The 15,785-nt window shown below is 49.3% G+C and overlaps 6 protein-coding genes across 6 annotated transcripts; 3 read left to right on the plus strand and 3 right to left on the minus strand.

Moving 5' to 3' along the window:
• Positions 1-525: 525 nt before the first annotated feature.
• EDB91DRAFT_1233847 (ATG16-domain-containing protein) lies at positions 526-1,505 on the minus strand (the record flags this gene model as incomplete). The annotated part of the gene is made up of 4 exons (XM_041321144.1): positions 526-867; positions 917-1,175; positions 1,232-1,361; positions 1,415-1,505. The coding sequence occupies 4 exons, from the start codon at positions 1,503-1,505 to the stop codon at positions 526-528; spliced, it is 822 nt and encodes a 273-aa protein (XP_041183776.1).
• Positions 1,506-2,594: 1,089 nt separating this feature from the next.
• EDB91DRAFT_1097116 (vacuolar protein 8) lies at positions 2,595-5,343 on the plus strand. Its single transcript, XM_041317035.1, has 9 exons — positions 2,595-2,774; positions 2,831-2,917; positions 2,968-3,204; positions 3,269-3,391; positions 3,497-3,619; positions 3,677-3,928; positions 3,979-4,353; positions 4,401-4,523; positions 4,580-5,343. Exons 1-9 carry the CDS (start codon positions 2,741-2,743, stop codon positions 5,077-5,079), a joined length of 1,854 nt encoding a protein of 617 aa, XP_041183777.1. The 5' UTR covers positions 2,595-2,740; the 3' UTR covers positions 5,080-5,343.
• Positions 5,344-5,478: 135 nt separating this feature from the next.
• EDB91DRAFT_1097119 (glycoside hydrolase family 16 protein) lies at positions 5,479-7,547 on the plus strand. The gene is made up of 6 exons (XM_041317036.1): positions 5,479-5,733; positions 5,810-6,568; positions 6,624-6,899; positions 6,951-7,134; positions 7,185-7,315; positions 7,371-7,547. Exons 2-6 carry the CDS (start codon positions 5,944-5,946, stop codon positions 7,412-7,414), a joined length of 1,260 nt encoding a protein of 419 aa, XP_041183778.1. The 5' UTR covers positions 5,479-5,733; positions 5,810-5,943; the 3' UTR covers positions 7,415-7,547.
• Positions 7,548-10,147, minus strand: EDB91DRAFT_1097122 (asparagine synthase-domain-containing protein). The gene is made up of 11 exons (XM_041317037.1): positions 9,936-10,147; positions 9,662-9,879; positions 9,508-9,608; positions 9,178-9,253; positions 9,058-9,126; positions 8,905-9,004; positions 8,752-8,839; positions 8,449-8,695; positions 8,257-8,322; positions 8,007-8,204; positions 7,548-7,952 (listed from the first exon to the last, which is right to left on the minus strand). Exons 1-11 carry the CDS (start codon positions 10,054-10,056, stop codon positions 7,617-7,619), a joined length of 1,620 nt encoding a protein of 539 aa, XP_041183779.1. The 5' UTR covers positions 10,057-10,147; the 3' UTR covers positions 7,548-7,616.
• EDB91DRAFT_1214384 (6-phosphogluconate dehydrogenase) lies at positions 10,148-12,428 on the minus strand. Its single transcript, XM_041320796.1, has 11 exons — positions 12,299-12,428; positions 12,202-12,235; positions 12,050-12,152; positions 11,578-11,994; positions 11,256-11,522; positions 10,988-11,199; positions 10,876-10,938; positions 10,742-10,826; positions 10,544-10,689; positions 10,415-10,493; positions 10,148-10,361 (listed from the first exon to the last, which is right to left on the minus strand). The coding sequence occupies exons 1-11, from the start codon at positions 12,310-12,312 to the stop codon at positions 10,306-10,308; spliced, it is 1,476 nt and encodes a 491-aa protein (XP_041183780.1). The 5' UTR covers positions 12,313-12,428; the 3' UTR covers positions 10,148-10,305.
• Positions 12,429-12,759: 331 nt separating this feature from the next.
• On the plus strand, positions 12,760-15,784 carry EDB91DRAFT_270954 (Oxysterol-binding protein-domain-containing protein). The gene is made up of 9 exons (XM_041326661.1): positions 12,760-13,179; positions 13,242-13,455; positions 13,509-13,617; positions 13,673-13,811; positions 13,868-14,430; positions 14,483-14,682; positions 14,733-14,881; positions 14,938-15,004; positions 15,067-15,784. The coding sequence occupies exons 1-9, from the start codon at positions 13,071-13,073 to the stop codon at positions 15,659-15,661; spliced, it is 2,145 nt and encodes a 714-aa protein (XP_041183781.1). The 5' UTR covers positions 12,760-13,070; the 3' UTR covers positions 15,662-15,784.
• Position 15,785: the final 1 nt, after the last annotated feature.

The following is a 15,785-nucleotide window of genomic DNA, read 5'->3' on the forward strand; positions in this document are numbered from 1 at the left end:
CCATGTTTAATTCTCCCCATTCATCATCGATATCGTGCTCCTGTCCCGTCTCGAATGTAGCCTGCGCCATCCAAGCTAAAGTGTTTTTCCTCGCCTCACCACTCGAATGAAAAATTGTGAAAGATGTGCTTTTGTATGGTGTCTTCATCCAAGAACAAACAATCTTCTCCTTGTTTTCTGCCACGTTATTTTGTTATTGACTCCCCGACCTGGTTCCAATTATTTTTTCCCCTCCTGCGTGTGTTGCTAATCAAATATTTCATCAGTCTCGTGATCTTTTTCTTCCTCGTTTCTGTCTGTGTTTGCTTGTCCTTTGTGTATATATCCTCGGTAGATGCGCGTTTTCTGATCAAACTACGTCTACTCGTCGGTGCAATAGCCTTTTTGATAGCGAGGTCCAATTACCTCAAGAGTTCGATTGCGATCGATCATTTCTTCATCCTAATATTTCGTGAGGCAGAGCAAGGGTATGTGATTATAAGGGGGTAGTATGTGCATCAAGTAGGGTCTACTCATCGTCCAGAATCAACCATTCGGAGTCTGATCCGAGCTCGTCTCCCCCTGCAACCTCGTGCCATCCGTCAGAGTCTCCCCCGCTGCCTCCCCCTCCCTCACCCCATTTCCCGACACTGAAGCGTTACCTGATGCTGGTTTTCCCTCTCCACCATCACGCCAGTTGAGCACAGCCTGATGCCGCGAACGCATATCCTCATAGAAATCATTCGCCTCGTTCATCTTGTTCGCTTGTGCCTGCTTATCATCAAGCCAGCGTTGGAGGAGTTTAGCATTATCCTTTGTTAGTATCTGATTCCGCTCCTCGATCTGGCCGAGTTCAAGTTGGAGCGTGTTGATCTCGTCATGAAGAACCTGAGCACGAGATCAGGCATGGTCAATCAAAGAGCAGATACAAACGCACCTGAGCAGTGCGATCTTTCTCAGCCATGAGCTCTGAGTGCTGATCAACCTTCCTGCGCAGATGGGCGACTTCTTCGCGCGCTTTGCGAAGGTTCTCAGACTCGATACGCGAGGCTTCTTCCTTCTCGCGAAGAGTCTCGTTCATGGCTAGTAGGCGTTGAGCGTTCTGACCCTGGGTCTTGTAGACGGTCGCAAGCTCATCGCGGAGAGAGGAAATCTGGGATTCGAGCGAGGCCATGTACGCTGCGCGTACAGGGTTGCTGATTCCAGAAAGCATGAAATTGACGCGCGTAAATGCATGAGCTGTATAACTCACTCTTCGTTCGTTGCTGTCCCTGGTACATGAACTGTCGAGCTACTTGGGTTTGCGCGAACAGAGCCGACGGCTTTGAGGAGAGATGCATTACGCTCTTTGAGGAGCTTGGTCTGTTGAGCGAGTCTGCGGTCTTGAATTGGGGGGTCAGTGCAGAGTACAGATGGTTGATTGTATGAGGCGTACATTGCTCGATTATGGATGCGAAAGCGTTTTGTTTAGCATTTCGCTCTGATAGTCTGAGGCGGAGGAGCTCCTGCCAGGATGGCTCGGCCATGGAAAGATATCTACAACTACACGCTATGTCCGCTGCATGAAATTCGGTATAAAGCGTGACAGCTACATCACTGTCACGTAACAGTCTCGAAAAGGAAAGTATAGTCTTTGAATCAATTGTGCTACGTCCCCTGAGGAATACACTTATATTCGCGTGTGTACATGCATGACAAAGTACGGGGTATACGGTGGATCGTGCACGCGACTGCACATTTTCTAGGGGTGGAAACGCACGGCATCCGTGGCGTCATTAAATATGAAAGTTTGTAGCGTGTACTTATATTTTGATGTCACCAAGACTGGTCGCAATATCTGACAAGGAGAATGGCGTGAATAGATGACGGGATTCACCCCGACAGTGAGATTGACGGCGGCGCACTTGTTGAAACAACGAGAACAATCCTCCATAAATTTATCCCGAGAAACTTGCTATTTGAGGATGAGGTTCTCGACCGAAGGCGTGACAACTGGACACCTTCTCATCGAGCCACTCTTCATGAGATGAAATATGTCTGAGCTCCCCTCCGCGCGTTTCATGGTTACACTGGTTCTTGGGACTATGGCAATGAAAAAACCTCCGTGCCTCAGTCAGTTGAGGTAAGATTACTTACCATTGAGGAATGGCAACGCGAAAATTCATTGGCGAGCGCCTCTATGACTTCATGAGTCAAAGCCCACATAATAAGTATGTGACGCTTTCTAACTGATATCATCATGGCAATGGACTCACATATAGAAATGAGTGTGCCTTGATGGTCAGCCGTAGACTCGACCCGTACGGAGTGGTCCTCGGGAGTATATATGTCTGTCATTATGCATGTCCCTCAACATTCAGATTTCGGAAGTCAAACCTGACCGACACAGCCGCATAGATAACGGTATTTTATCCTGTGTGTGCAGTCGGCTGAAATATTGCGGGTTAGCTATAGGCGGGCGATCGTTCCCGACACGAATTATAAGACAGCTGGAGAAGACAGTTTGACGGCTCCATAGCACCGTCTTGCTAGTAGATGGATAACCATTTATGACTGTGACAAGAGTGTGACATTTACCGGGCGGCGATTACCGGATATGAGCTATTCGCTGGTCTCCCACGAGATGTTCGAAACGCAGACATCCTTGCCGTCGCTGGCATACAAACCTTTAATTTTCCTTTATACAACTTTTCCTATCCTCTTCTCTTCCGTTCTCTAGTCTTTCTTTACCTCTTTGTATACTTTCTGCTCGTCCATAGTCATGGGCGCCGTCACCAGTTGTTGTGAATCTTGTTGTAAGCTTTGCAAACTCTAATATACACTTTTATTCCCTCATATGCTTTTCCTCAAGTTCGCTCGAGGAGATCTCAACAGTACGAGCCTCTCCTTCTCGAGAACGAACGAGAAGCCGTCGCAGACCTCCTCCAATATCTCGAGAGTATGTATCCAATACAACCAAACTCAACCTCTCCTCACACGAGCACGTAGACCGCACAACCACCAATTTCTTTCAAGGCTCGCCTCTTACTGCATTAACTACCCTCTCTTTTTCCGACAATGTCGACCTTCAGCGTAGTGCTGCACTCGCATTCGCAGAAATCACCGAGAAGGAGGTGCGCCCTGTGGGTCGAGATACGCTCGACCCCATTCTTTTCCTCCTGAGCAGCCAGGACACGGAGGTGCAGCGTGCTGCTAGCGCCGCGCTTGGAAACCTGGCCGTTAACAGTGCGTTCCACCACACTTATGCGTGTTGCCTCTCGTGCGCCGCTTATTGATGCCATGCGTGCAGCTGACAACAAGCTCCTCATCGTAAAACTTGGAGGCCTAGAGCCGCTCATTCGCCAGATGTTGAGCCCAAATGTCGAAGTGCAGTGCAATGCAGTTGGCTGTGTCACAAACCTCGCGACACACGGTAGGTTTAGCGCATATCGATGGCGATTATCGATTACTGACTGCTTCTAAATTTTGTTTCTGCTTTTGATTTGCTTCTTTCTTTGATCCTGTTTGCGCCCTGAAGATGATAACAAGACGAAGATCGCTAAGTCAGGCGCACTTGTGCCGCTTACTCGGTTAGCAAGGTCCAAGGATATGCGCGTTCAGAGAAACGCTACCGGCGCCCTGCTAAATATGACCCACTCAGGTACGTGACCTTCTATATGGACCTGAGAACTGACTTAGATCAAACGAACGATTGCAGATGAGAATCGACAACAACTCGTAAACGCGGGTGCCATCCCTGTCCTTGTGAGTTTGTTGAATTCGATGGACACAGATGTGCAATACTACTGCACGACTGCGTTGAGTAATATCGCCGTCGATGGAGCAAATAGAAAGAAACTAGCACAGAGCGAACCAAAGCTCGTAACGAGCTTGGTGGCCCTTATGGATAGCCCAAGTTTAAAGGTTCAATGTCAAGCTGCGCTTGCTCTGCGGAACTTGGCTAGTGACGGTATTTGTTCTTCTGTTTGTCGTTTCTTCTGTTTAACATTGGTTTCGCAGAGAAATACCAACTAGAAATCGTCAAAGCTGACGGTCTTACTTCGCTTCTCCGACTGCTCCAGTCTACTTACCTCCCACTCATACTATCTTCCGCTGCCTGTGTCCGTAACGTCTCCATTCACCCACAGAACGAGTCCCCTATCATCGAGTCCGGATTCCTACAACCATTGATTAACCTTCTGTCATTTAAAGACAATGAAGAGGTTCAATGCCACGCCATTTCGACACTGCGTAATCTTGCTGCAAGCTCAGAGAAGAACAAGACCGCGATCGTGAAAGCAGGCGCGGTGCAGAGCATCAAGGAGCTCGTACTGGAGGTGCCTATGAATGTGCAGAGCGAAATGACTGCTTGTGTCGCTGTTTTAGCCCTTAGCGGTCAGTTATTTGTATTCCATGATGCTTTCTGCTGACGGGTTTGACAGATGAGCTCAAGGGCCAACTGCTTGAGATGGGTATTTGCGAAGTGCTGATTCCATTGACGAATTCGCCTAGTTCAGAAGTTCAAGGCAATAGTGCTGCGGCCCTAGGTAATTTATCCTCCAAAGGTAGGTTTAGCGGCAGGGTCAGGACTTCTCAAGAATTGAACTTTTTTTTCTTCCAGATGGCCGTACTGCATCTGACGACTACTCTGCATTTAATGACGTCTGGGAGAAGCCCGATGGTGGCATGCACCGATATCTTTACAATTTCTTGACGAGCGTAGACGCAACCTTCCAGCACATCGCTGTTTGGACGATCGTGCAGCTGCTTGAATCGGGAGATCCTCAATTGATCAGCAATATCCGCACCTCTGGCCTTTTGAACCCATCTATCCGGCAGCTCGCATTGTCCCGTACACCATCCGCGACGTCGTCCGTTGGTACACCTCACTCGCATCGGTCACAGTCACAATCATATGCAGATACGGACACGGGTGAGGGTCAGGGGGAGATTCAGCTACTTGCACGGCGAATTCTGGAGTTCGTTGATGGGGATATCGATGGGGGAGCTCCGCGAAGTGTCACCGCGTCTCATATGGCCGGGTCTTCTGTTAGTAGTGCCAGGGATGAGGAACTCAGAAGGAGCGTGCGGGAGGCGTTCTCGTCTGGTTCCCACCACTAGCTAGGGCAGCCAGTAAGATCGGTATATATCCATGGTTCACGTTCTGCATCTTGCCTTTCTACTGTTGTACATCGTTCATCTGTGCGTCGTCTATTCTTCATCGTATACTTATGTCTTTAGTTTTTTTTGTTTCCCTGACGAATTTTCTTTAACGGTTCTCGATGCCCTTTTTGTTCAGTGATGATTACGACTGAATGTCTGTGCATAGCTAGTACCTGACGAATAGACCTTTCTATACTGCCAACTCCGTACTGCCGGCGTCCACACGAGGGCCTGAACTCGGTGTTGTGAACCTCGAGGTGGCCCGGTGTCCTAATAAGGAATAACCGCAGCAGTGCGGCTAAATTTAGATCTGATGAACTTATTGTCCCGTGGAATTGTGATTAAGCTCGTGTATCTACAAAACTACAATGACAATGACTGCTCTGACCTTCCTGCCTTCAAACTCCCGCTATTCTGTTTTTCGTCTGTTACTTTTGACTTCTCTTCATTTTAGACTTGCACCGGACGGTTGATCCGTTCTACGACTACGCCTGACCTGCCTCGTGTTTTAGGTCCATCAATTCAAGCCCCTTCCAAGTGAAGTAGGCCTGAAGTTTTCATTTTCCAAATCGAATAAGAACGGACTATCGCGTGCTTTCCTGCCTTGATAAGGTGAGCCATCTCTCCACACTCTGACACTTTCTATTTCTCTCTTAGAGTTGCTTATTATTGGCCCACCAATTTTCAGTAATTTTTCTTCCCCGTTCACGCATTGGATCGTGGCCCGGTGCTTCGATCATTCGTGAACTCTTTTATTCGCAGACAACGTCAAGTTCGCTAGAGCTCCACACCCCCATCTAATTACCGTCCTCACGACTTGCCATGTACACTTTCTTTCCGCTCCTTGCACTAGCACTCGCCCCCGCGTCCCTGGTCGAAGGGAAGGCATCATTCCTATCCCATGCGCACAAGGTCGCCGTCAAGCATAGCGGTGGCCTCGCGCGCGACCTCCGCGTGGCGTTCGGTGGCGTCTTGGTGACACAGCCTACCACATCGAATCAGAATGTCTACTGCGTTAGCTCAGATGGCGTAGGCGTCAGCGTGCCTTCCTCTGGAAATTCCACTTCATCTACTTCAACCGCGAAAGGAAACGCGACTGCAACGGGAACGGGAACGGGAACGGCTGCGCCGTCAAGCACAAGCGTTGCATCGTCACCTTGGAAAGTCGTACAGAACTACAGCGGGCAAACGTTTTTTAATGGCTGGAGCTTTTTTACCACGGCGGACCCGACAAACGGGAATGTCCAGTACGTGGATCAAGGCACAGCTCAGAGCGCAGGCCTTATCGAGATAAACTCGAATGGGAACGCTGTAATGCGCGTTGAAACAACGCCACAAGTACAGACCAATCGGCAGAGCGTGCGGATCACCACTGAAGCCACTTTCGATGGTGGCTTGGTTGTAATGGATGCAGTGCATATGCCTACTGGATGTGGAACATGGCCTGGTATGTGATAATGTGATTTCACATTTTGTTCCATTTTGCTGACATTGGTGTTTAGCCTTTTGGACAAATGGCCCTAATTGGCCAGCGGGAGGCGAGATTGATATCGTGGAGGGCGTGAACAACTACACGAATAATCAGGCGACGATTCACACTAACCCAGGATGCACATTACCCTCCACCAGCAGCACCCAGCTAAACATGTCTGGCACATTGGTTGCATCCACCGATTGCTCAGCATCTCAGACTGGTAACCAGGGGTGCGGAATTCGTTCTACCCTGAGCAATTCGTTTGGGTCTGGGTTCAATGGAATTGGTGGCGGTGTCTATGCTAGTAAGTATCCTTGGCATGATCTTCCTTGAATACACTGATGGTTGGATACAGTGCTCTGGGATATCACCGGCATCAAAGTATACTTCTTCCCTCGTGGATCGATACCAGCAGATATCACTGCAGGAGCACCTCAGCCTCAGAATTGGCCGGCTCCTATGGCCGACTGGCCCTCAACGGATTGCAATCCATACCAGTTCTTCAATACCCATTCCGCTATTTTCGATACCACGCTTTGGTAAGTTCATTCATGTACAACTGAGTATCTTGATGGTAATTGGCATGCAGCGGTGACTGGGCCGGCGGCGTATGGAGCGGCACAGGTGTGCCTGGCCAAAGTGTGAGCTGCGCACAAGAGACTGGTTTCTCGACGTGCTCGGCTTTCGTCCAGGCTAGTGGTGCCTCGTTCAGCGAAGCTTGTACGTTTCATGTATTGTTCATTTTTATATCCATCATCGCTCATTGTGGCTACAGACTGGGAAGTATCCAGCGTTCATATCTACCAAGACTCGTCATGAAATATTCACGAAACTGGAGGAAACACATTTGGATCTATCGATGTATTTACTAGGGGTATTTTGCTGTATTGTAGCTCCACGTATGATGCGATATACACGGTCGCACACGCTAGCCATAGTTCATGTTATTTATAGTGTGATCTTAATGGGAAATAGACATCCATGTGTAACTTTATCTTCATATACGTCGCCATAGACGGCGCTATTGCTCTGAGACAGCCCTGATCGTAAGATCCCCTCTCCGCTCTCCCTCACCACCCTCCATGCGAGCAGAATGGCTTCCAAATTGCATCGCTCGTTTCTTCCTCGCGCTCGCCTCGAGTAGCCCCACCTTTCGCGCGGCAAGCCGCAGCAGCATTTTATCGCCGAGCCCCAGCTCAAGCCGTGGGTCAAGCTTGAGGTGCACGGGCAGTCCCGCAAGGAAAGAGACAACTGTGAGCGAAAGGAATGGGTGGCGCGTCTCCTTGCCGTGAGAGGAAATGACACGGTCATCTCGTCCGAGGTTGCGAGTCGGTATGCGGTCGAGTTCGAGTTGGAGCTGGATATTAGCATGAGAAAATTATTGTAATCTATGAGGGAAACGCTGGCATACCTCGTCGATTACGCCTTGCCAGCCTCGAGTTGCATACACAGTACGATGGCGGCCATATCCACCCAGTAGCTCATCGGACCCGAGACCATTGAGTAGGACTCGTGCTGTGCTAGCGTATGGCTGATAATCATCAGACACCGCGGAAATTCGGACTCGGCCCACCCCTTTGGAGGCGAAGTAAAGCGCCATAGCAAGGCTCTGATGGACAAGTTTGTCAGAACATTATTCTAGCTTAGGTAGACAAATTTACAAGATCCATTACAGTTCGCCCAGGGAACATAATGGCTTCGACGGCTGCCCGCGCAGATTGGGACTCCTATTTGGTTTTTATTACAGATCAGAAGCCTCATCTATGTAGGATAAGCACACGGACCTCGTATGGAACATCTACTTCGACCTAATGGAATGAACAATGTTCTTGCCGAAGAATTAATATACTCACGAAATTCCATGTCCGGCCCTGACATAACTGCCTCAACTCTTCGACCTCCTGCAAGCCTGTCACACGGTCTGGAACCATGTACGGGGTGGATTCCTTCATTGATCCATTTTGCTCTGTTGCTTTGAGTCGCCGCTTCTTCTCGCGCTTGGGAATAGCCCCCATATTACCATCAGTTTGAACCTGTATCTTCCTCGGGTTCTCGAAAGCCACATTGAGCAGGTCTATGGGTTCATCTAGTGGTACATGTCTAGAGAACCCGAAAATTAGAAGAAGCGTCAGCAATAGGAGATGGTGTCAAGGTACCTATGTGCAAGGAAGGCTAGCATCGTTGAATCGATGCCGCCACTGAAGAGGAACTGCGACCTGTGCCTTCCCCTTCTCAGACGACGATCTTCGTGGTATGTTCTGAACGCGAAGCATGACACTTTTGTCCAGGTGGTCGATAAGGTGATCGACAGGCGATGGCCAGTTCGTGCGGTAGTATTGCAGAGTCCAACGAGAGCACAAACGGTGGTGCATCTGGAGGAAACGCGGTGTTCACGCGACTAAGCTTTGCCTACACAAAGTCTTCGAATCATGAAAAGCACATGCCATCTCAAAAGCACTCACGAATGGAAGACTTTGCTGGTCCGTATGCCGTGGAATATATGACAAGCTGCTGTCGAAGTTTCGCGCAACCTACATAGATTAGTAACTAGAGTGTGTCCTGACGTACGGGGGCTGACTCACCTCGTTGGATTCACACATTTTTCCTACATCGAGGCAGAATATTCCCTCAGTAGATAATTCTTCCAGTGATGTATCCCTGATCATCTCCAATGGAGACGGATGCAAGTAAGAAATAGGGATTAGAGGCAGAAGGCTTGTGGATAAGCAGAGATCGGCGTCCAAGGGGGTCTCGAGCAAAGTACAGTTTTCGAGATTCGGCCTATGCACACATATGTCAGAAGATCCAATGAAATATTGCCAACGCGGCCTACATGATAATAGACAAATGCATATCTATCGCGCACTACACTTTAGCGGGGAGAAGATGCGCGTACGATGCAAAGAACTCACGGTCCCTCGATCTTTCCCAACAGGAGAGGAAGATCATCCATTGCGGAGAGGGAGCGTATGCTTTGAAATAGCTTCGTACCATCATTTTCATCTACATTGACCTACGTCAGAATACCGTTAGCCTTGGTCACACTGGCAAATCCTTCTAACTCACACTCAAGCCTTCGAATACCTCGCCATTCCAGCAAAAGACGTCCCCATCCTGTTGATGAGGTTGCACTATAGGTGCGTCTCCTCGAAGCCGGAGCTCAGAAGCAAAGAACTCGAGATCGAGCCCTCGTGTCTTAATCGGAGATGACATCTGTGCCTCACCGGAGTCGCATTGACATGCTCCTTGGACGCGGACGCGATGGGATTCTTGTACGTCGGGACCTGTGCAACTCGATCGGTCAAGCAGTCGAACAAGAACTTGACAACATCAAACACACCACGAGCGGCATTGGCGACTTTCAGTCGCTCGAGCAAATCACGAAAAGCATCATCTGGTCCTGTGGTATTATCTGTGTCGCAGCGACATCCTGCGCGAAGCGAGCAGATGATGCCACACATGAAGAGTCTGAGGGTTTCTGCTATTGATCGGATCAGTCAACCATTTGAAACTTTCGGCTCAAATTCAAGTCGCCCTCGATGTCACCCATCGTGCCAAAATCATGAAGGGTCAGTCATTGATTTATTTTGCTACTCCCACAACACGTTACGTATCATACTAATAGTGCACCCGAAATACAGTTGCATACAAAAAGCAATGCAGAATAAAATCTATTAAGACAGGGCAAGGTTGGTGTTTCATGTACACCTTTAAGCAGAGTACGAGCTGGCAGAGACATTGCCTCCACGGCCAGTCCAGTTAATGTCTAAAGGTAACGTGATTAAAAACGTGCAAAAAGATAAGAGACGTAACACGTACGGATGTCCTGGCCTTGGGGTAGGCGGGGGTTCTCCTTCCCGGACACCACACGGAAGGTGTGTGCACCAAAGTAATCACGCTGGACAGTTTGTGAGCATCTAATCCGGTCAGGATGTAATGTTTTCATACCTGAGCCTGGAGGAGGTTGGCGGGGACAACTTCGCTCCTGTAACCATCGAAGAAGGCAAGGGCAGTCGAGAAAGCGGGGGTGGGAATGCCCCAAAGGACGGCCTGAGCGATGACACGCCTCCAGCCAGGTTGTGCTTTGTGGACAGCTGCGCGTAATGTCATTAGACGAGTCACCAATCAATAACTATTTATACGAACCCTTGTTGAAGAAGTCATCGAAGAGCAGAGACTCGAGGTCCTCTTTCTTCTCGTAAGCGGAAGTGATGTCACCAAGGAACACACTCTGTGACAAAGATATAAGCCTGGAGAGTAGAAGATTCGGATTCACATACCTTGATGATGCATCCACCTCGCCACATACGGGCGATACCAGCGTAGTTCAAGTTCCAGCTCAACTGGATTCCTCGTTTGAGTATAAACTTCGGTAATCAGAAGGTTACTAACCTCCTTAGCAGTCTCCCTCATGAGCATGAAGCCCTGAGTGTAAGAAATGATCTTGGAGGCATACAACGCCTGTTCAAGGTCATCAATGAACTGTTGCTTGTCGCCGCGGAAGGGTTCCTTTTGGGGGCCATTGATGACTTTGCTGGCGCGCACGCGCTCATCCTTGATAGCAGACAAGCAACGTGCGAACACAGCCTCACCGATGAGCGTAACTGTTAATTTCCAGACAGTCAGAGATTGCACTTAGTTCGGATGAGTAGTGTCATACCGGCAGTGCCAGCGTCAAGGGCGGCAATGGCTGTCCATTTTCCGGTACCCTTCTGACCAGCCTTGTCAAGGATTTTGGTAACGAGGGGAACACCGTCGTCGTCATTGAATTTGAGAATGTTGGCAGTAATCTCGATGAGGAAGGAGTCAAGGACACCCTTGTTCCAGGTGGTGAAGATATCAGCAATCTCGCTCTCGTGGATACCAAGGCCACGTTTGAGGATGTCATAGGCCTCAGCGATCAGCTGCATGTCACCGTATTCGATACCTATGATGATCTTCTTAACCCCACACACTACAGGGGAGTAAATAGGAATAATCACCATTGTGAACCATCTTGACGTAGTGACCAGAACCAGTCTCGCCTACCCAGTCACAGCAGGGTTCACCGTTGACCTGAGCAGCGGTTTTCTGGAAGATCTGCTTAATGGCGGGCCAGGCAGCGGTTGAACCACCAGGCATGAGTGAGGGACCATGACGGGCACCCTCCTCACCGCCAGAGACACCAGAGCCGACGAAAAGGAGGCCCTTGGCTTCAAGCTCCTGTGTGCGGCGGATGGAATCAGGGTAGTGGGAGTTACCACCATCGATGATGATATCGCCCTTCTCTAAGTAGGGCTCGAGTTGCTGAATGAAGCTGTCGACGGCAGGACCGGCCTTTACAAGAAGGATGATCTTGCGAGGGCGCTTGAGTTTGGCGCAGAGCTCCTGAATGGAGTGCGCGCCCTGGACATTGGTGCCTAAATAGACGGTTCGAGTCAGAGATAGGGATGGGGGTATGAGGTCATAGGTAACCTTTTGCCTCGTTGGCGAGGAAATCATCGACTTTGCTGGTAGTACGGTTGTAAGCAACAACGGTAAAGCCTTTGTCGTTCATGTTGAGGATCAGATTTTGACCCTTTGCAAAGTTCACATCGTACGATAGTTGATATGCATAGATATCTTACCATGACGGCGAGACCGATGAGGCCGATATCACCTCTACGGGAGAGAGGGGGTTAGCATATTATGGCATTATGACGACAAGGATCGGGTAGGACGTACGTAGGAGCGGACATATTGATTGTATATGAGTGATGTGGTTAAGGAAGAAGAGAGGAAGATGGAATTATGAAGGAAAGATGGGTTGCAAACCCGACAGATTACATATAGATTAAGAGGGCTGGCGGAGCGCAATGGCGTGAGATACCGCATAACTGTTTCCTCCCAGGGATCTGAGTCAGCCAGAAGACTGATGGTGATCCTGATCAGAACAGATCACAGCTAATTCACTTATCGACTCGGTCTATCAAGTTGGCGTGATTATCGCCAACTAGCCTACGCCAAAAGCATAGCTTAGCCAGCGTAGAACCCTATTCAGTTTAGCTGGGGCGTATGCCTCGAAACGCTTCATAGCCAAGCTCATACAAGTTACAAACCCCTCTGTCGTGGGCAATATTACCGACAGCGAGAGAAAAATAATTCAAAAATGCATGTTGGACTGCGAAATGAATGTTTGAGACTCACTGTCGATCTCACACAACGAGCACAGGCTGCCGCCAGCAAGTGAAAGACTCGTTACTCGAACCAATCGCAATCTGGTCTTCACCGGACAGTTTTACCTGTCCTTATGCTACGTTTCCCAGTCTTGCAGCGCCTAATGAACGGGTGCGCCGGAACCGTGTAAGCTTAAAGCAACCATTACCACGGAACACGTTCCTCATCTTATTTACTTCATTCATCCTGGGATAGAAGATATAGCTTAGAGCTTCTATAGATACAACTGCTTACTGTACCTACAAAATATCGGCACCCGGCGTACAAGCATCAGTGACACATGTCATCCAATACCCGACATTCTTTCCCTCTCTCCATCGATACCAGGCAGAAATCAGGCGTAGTGTGCGAAGGATGGGTGCTCAAGAAGAGAAGGAAAAAGATGCAAGGTATGTTCCTTGACCCTGACCGTATCTCCCGGCTAATGTATGTAACTCCCGTCGTCATGTAGGTTTTGCACGGAGGTACTTTGTCCTCGATCAATCAGGATCCTTGTCCTACTCCATCGATCCAAAACGTCCCATACGCGATCAGATATTCCTCCCTCATGCTGCGCTGTCCACTGCTGTTGGTCGTAAAGATATACACGTAGATTCGAGTAATGCCACGTTTCATATCAAGTGTTTGACCGCAGATGACTTCAATACATGGTTGACTGCAATAAGGTGAAGTCAGGGTTATGGAATTCTGACGTGTTTGATACTAAGAGTACGCGTAGACAGTTTGTCCTTCCCGATGGACGACGGTCCCTTGCAGGAAAGACCACTCCTCGGCTAAGCCAATCCCAGTTCAATAGATCTGGGACCATCGCTGAAGACATTGGCTCTGTATGTACTCACGCCATTGCCCAGCACGAATGCACGTCGCTGACGCGCTCAATAGACAATATCTGAGTTGGAAGCTGCTTTCGCCGCCCTCCAATCCGAAAATACGTACGAGAAGAACAACCCTTCACTGAAGTCCAAGTCGGAAAAGGATAAGCATCATCATCCGAAAGATGTCTTTAACATGTTCAAAAAATGTACTTCTCTATCCTTCTTTTGGTTCTTCGCATTCGTTGAACTCAAGTCCTTTCAGCCCACCATATTAACGAGGATGGCACGCTACCAAAGAGCAAGCTTGATTCTCCGTCGTACATTCGCCTTAACACAGCCCTTACATCTCTCAAGTCACAACATGCTGCCCTACTCAAGTCCTTGCAGGCGCATGATGGTACAGTGCCACCAACGGCTCGCTGCTCTCCTCTTCCTCCTACCACAGAAGAGAAGGAAGAGGAACATTTCTCGACTTCGCGCTTCAATACTGCACTCACCCGTAGATCAAGAATGGCAACCTCCGTGTCGAGTCTGAGCGATATTGCACCTATCGAATGGTTTGATGCCGAAGATGATCCAGGCCAGGAGTTTTTCCTGGATGCGACTACCCCAGAGGAGGAGAAGGAGCTCTCAGTTCCTCAGTCCGAAACTAGCAGCTTAAATCAAACCGAATCTAGCGAGGAGGAGGAGCCTTCCCCAACTCCAGTCAACGATACAGATCCCTCCGTGAACGCTCGTCAAGTGGTGCGACGGACGCGCTTACCTTCGGGACCGGTTGGTGACGAGGGCAGTTTGTTCGCCATTCTCAAGAACAATGTCGGAAAGGTGACTTTCCTTGCTCAGGATTTCAGACTCGTGACTAATGAACATGTCCAAGGACTTGTCTACGATTGCCTTTCCTGTATCATTCAATGAGCCCCTGACTTTGTTGCAACGCACAGCAGAAGAACTGGAATATTATAACTTGCTACAACAAGCAGCTGAGGCTAAGGATCCCATCCAGCGCTTATGCTTCATTGCCGCCTTTGCTGTGTCGGGGTACGCACACACGAGATATCGGTCCGGTCGCAAAGGCTTGTAGGTACACTATAATTTACTTCTTCCGATAGTCCTAACAACTCGGTTAGCAATCCCATGCTTGCGGAAACCTTCGAAGACGTGCGAATGAAGTTCTTGGCTGAGAAGGTGTCCCACAATCCTGTCATAATTGCATACCACGCAGAAGGCCAAGGCTGGGAATTGAACGCAACCTCGGCCGGGAAGACCAAGTTCTGGGGTGAGGATCACGTCCGACAGTAGTGCCGGTGGTTAACGTGCTCGATTTATATATAGGCAAGAGCTTGGAAATCATACCCCTTGGGACAACGCGGCTGAAGATCGGGAATGAAGAGTATGAATGGTGAGTCACGTTCCATCATGCCCTTGGTGTGGGCTGGTGTGGGTTGCTCTGACAAATGACAGGAACAAACCTTCGTCATTTATGCGAAATTTGATGATGGGTACAAAGTACCTGGAGCACTGTGGCAAGATGACGATTGAAAATACGACGAGTGGTGCGACTTGCGTCCTTGATTTCAAGCAAAGCGGGTATTGGGGTGCATCGAACGAGGTTTCCGGCATGATTCTTTCTCCATCCCGTGAAGTAAGTGCTCGCATAGAAGGTAAATGGGACGAACAAATCGCGCAAGCACTTGACTCTTCCTACTTGCACATCCTCTGGCGCATCGCTCCATTCCCGAAGGAGTCCCCCCAATATTATGGCTTCACGGCGTTCGGCATCACCTTGAATGAGATCACAAGCGACCTCGAGGGTCGTCTACCTCCTACGGACTCACGGTTCCGGCCCGATGTGCGTGCACTGGAACATGGGGACGATGATGAGGCCGAGGTTCAGAAGACGCGCCTTGAGGGAATGCAGAGGGATAGGCGGAAACGGGGCGCAGACCGAGCTCCAAGGTGGTTCGAGCAGGACGGGGAGGACTGGACATATGTCGGAGGGTATTGGGAGGCCAGGGCAAGAGGATGGAAGGACGCTCTGGTCGAACCACTTTGGTGATGCCAGGATTCATTGAATTTCCATTTATACGAGGGCATATTAGCCCCTTCAAATTTATATCATGATGTAGCATACTGTGTTAGAAATTAGAATGCACGAAAGGATATGTCGAGCGCGTCCGACA

This window comes from Suillus paluster, assembly GCF_016628075.1.
Source record: "Suillus paluster strain FC165 chromosome Unknown EDB91scaffold_2, whole genome shotgun sequence".
NCBI classification, from domain to species: domain Eukaryota; kingdom Fungi; phylum Basidiomycota; class Agaricomycetes; order Boletales; family Suillaceae; genus Suillus; species Suillus paluster.